Genomic DNA, 1,565 nt, shown 5'->3' with positions numbered 1-1,565 from the left:
ATAAAATAAAATAAAATAAAAAATAAAAAAAACGCAGAGCCCAAACTTTTGAATGGCAAATGTAGTAAATGCTAAAGAAAATTAATAAAGGTAAGAGTAGACTAGTAAAATGGACAATGAATAAAAACCACAGAGCCTTTAGTCATTGTGAGAGAATGTTGATTTCACAAGGTCTTTTAAAAAAGTAACATGGGTACAGGAAGTTGGAAAAGGGAAGACTTTTCATTTCTTTGTATTTCTTCACCATGGAATTAAATCTCAGGTGCATCTCAACGGCAAAGGGATTGAACCATGCAGCAGGCCAGAACGACACATACATGTACACACAAGTAAATGTAAGCATGCAGTTTCTATAGACCACACCTTTTGCTCACAGAGAAAAATATGACTCAAGAGATCCTAATACACAAAGGTTCATTCAGGAGCCACATGCAGATAACTTGCAGCCACATGCAGAGTGCTGCGCCAGCAAGCAAGTTAATCAAAGCAAAACACCTGAGGGCTGAAGAAAAATATAAAGGCAAGGAGAACGAGCATCCACATTTTAAGGCAGTGAACATCTACATTGTTTATTGACAAAACAATGGCATGATCATGCTTATTAGGTGATGTTTCAGAGGCAGTCGAGAGTAAGTTCATGGCTAAAGACTAAGCAACTCAAATGCATATCCACATGCACAGAAGCAGTTAAGCCACATGCTTTTACAGTCGAGTAGGAATAGTAAATAACACACCTGTGACAATGACTTCGACGGACGCAGATCCTGTGCCGATGCTGTTGCTGGCGTCACAGACGTACGTGCCTGCGAGGTCATAGGTTACAGGACCTTTAAAGATCAGCACATCGTCACGAAGCTCTGCTGTGCTCGGCATAGTTCCATTCAAGCTACAGAGAGAAAGGCCATGGTCATGCACGAAAGTTAAAACTGAAAGAACTGTGAATTGTTTCTAATATGATAGATGAGTGTTCTGGAATTAATTGTGAAATCACATTTATACAAGACAATGAAAATAATTTTGGCTTGACCCTCAGTGCTGTGTTTACAGTAATGCACTTACAATGGAAGTCAATGGGCCAAGGCACTGTACAAGAAATATAATGTATATATATATACACTTCATTAACAATCCAAATCGGACCTCCATTTTAAGTGCACTGCAAACAGAGCTGAAATTATTTTTCTGTGGTAATCAACATTCAGTAGCTTAGGCTACGGCATACTTTGAGATCATCATACATTTCAATGTATTTTATCAGAGCATAAATAAATTTGAGCATAATTGAATAAAATGACATACTATCTCCACTGAAACAATGAGATGGATGGGTTGGCATCAGCCAAGCAGGTGAGCTGGACATTTTCTCTGTTCAAATACCAGTTCCCATCGAAGCCTTCTATTATCACCTCTGGTTCATCTGTAAACAGGGAGAATTTATTGCAGAACTTTTGTTACTTTTTATTTCCTTCAGTAGACTTCTGGTACAATTGATTTTAACAGTATTTAGAATGAAACTGTTTTAATAGAGAATCCATTACGATATATTTCTATTATATTTTAAGCTA

The 1,565-nt window shown here is 37.3% G+C and overlaps 1 protein-coding gene across 1 annotated transcript in view; it reads right to left on the bottom strand.

Annotated features, from left to right (window-relative positions):
- The window catches only part of LOC122326530 (nectin-1-like), an 18,441-nt gene that overhangs the window by 14,069 nt on the left and 2,807 nt on the right, over nt 1–1,565 (bottom strand). The window contains exon 4 of the mRNA XM_043221476.1: nt 735–886. Within this exon, the coding sequence (XP_043077411.1) occupies nt 735–886 (152 nt within the window). The remainder of the gene's footprint in view (nt 1–734; nt 887–1,565) is intronic.

This window comes from Puntigrus tetrazona, chromosome 21 (assembly GCF_018831695.1).
Source record: "Puntigrus tetrazona isolate hp1 chromosome 21, ASM1883169v1, whole genome shotgun sequence".
Classification (NCBI taxonomy): Eukaryota; Metazoa; Chordata; class Actinopteri; order Cypriniformes; family Cyprinidae; genus Puntigrus; species Puntigrus tetrazona.
This window is presented reverse-complemented; position numbering and strand designations above follow the sequence as displayed.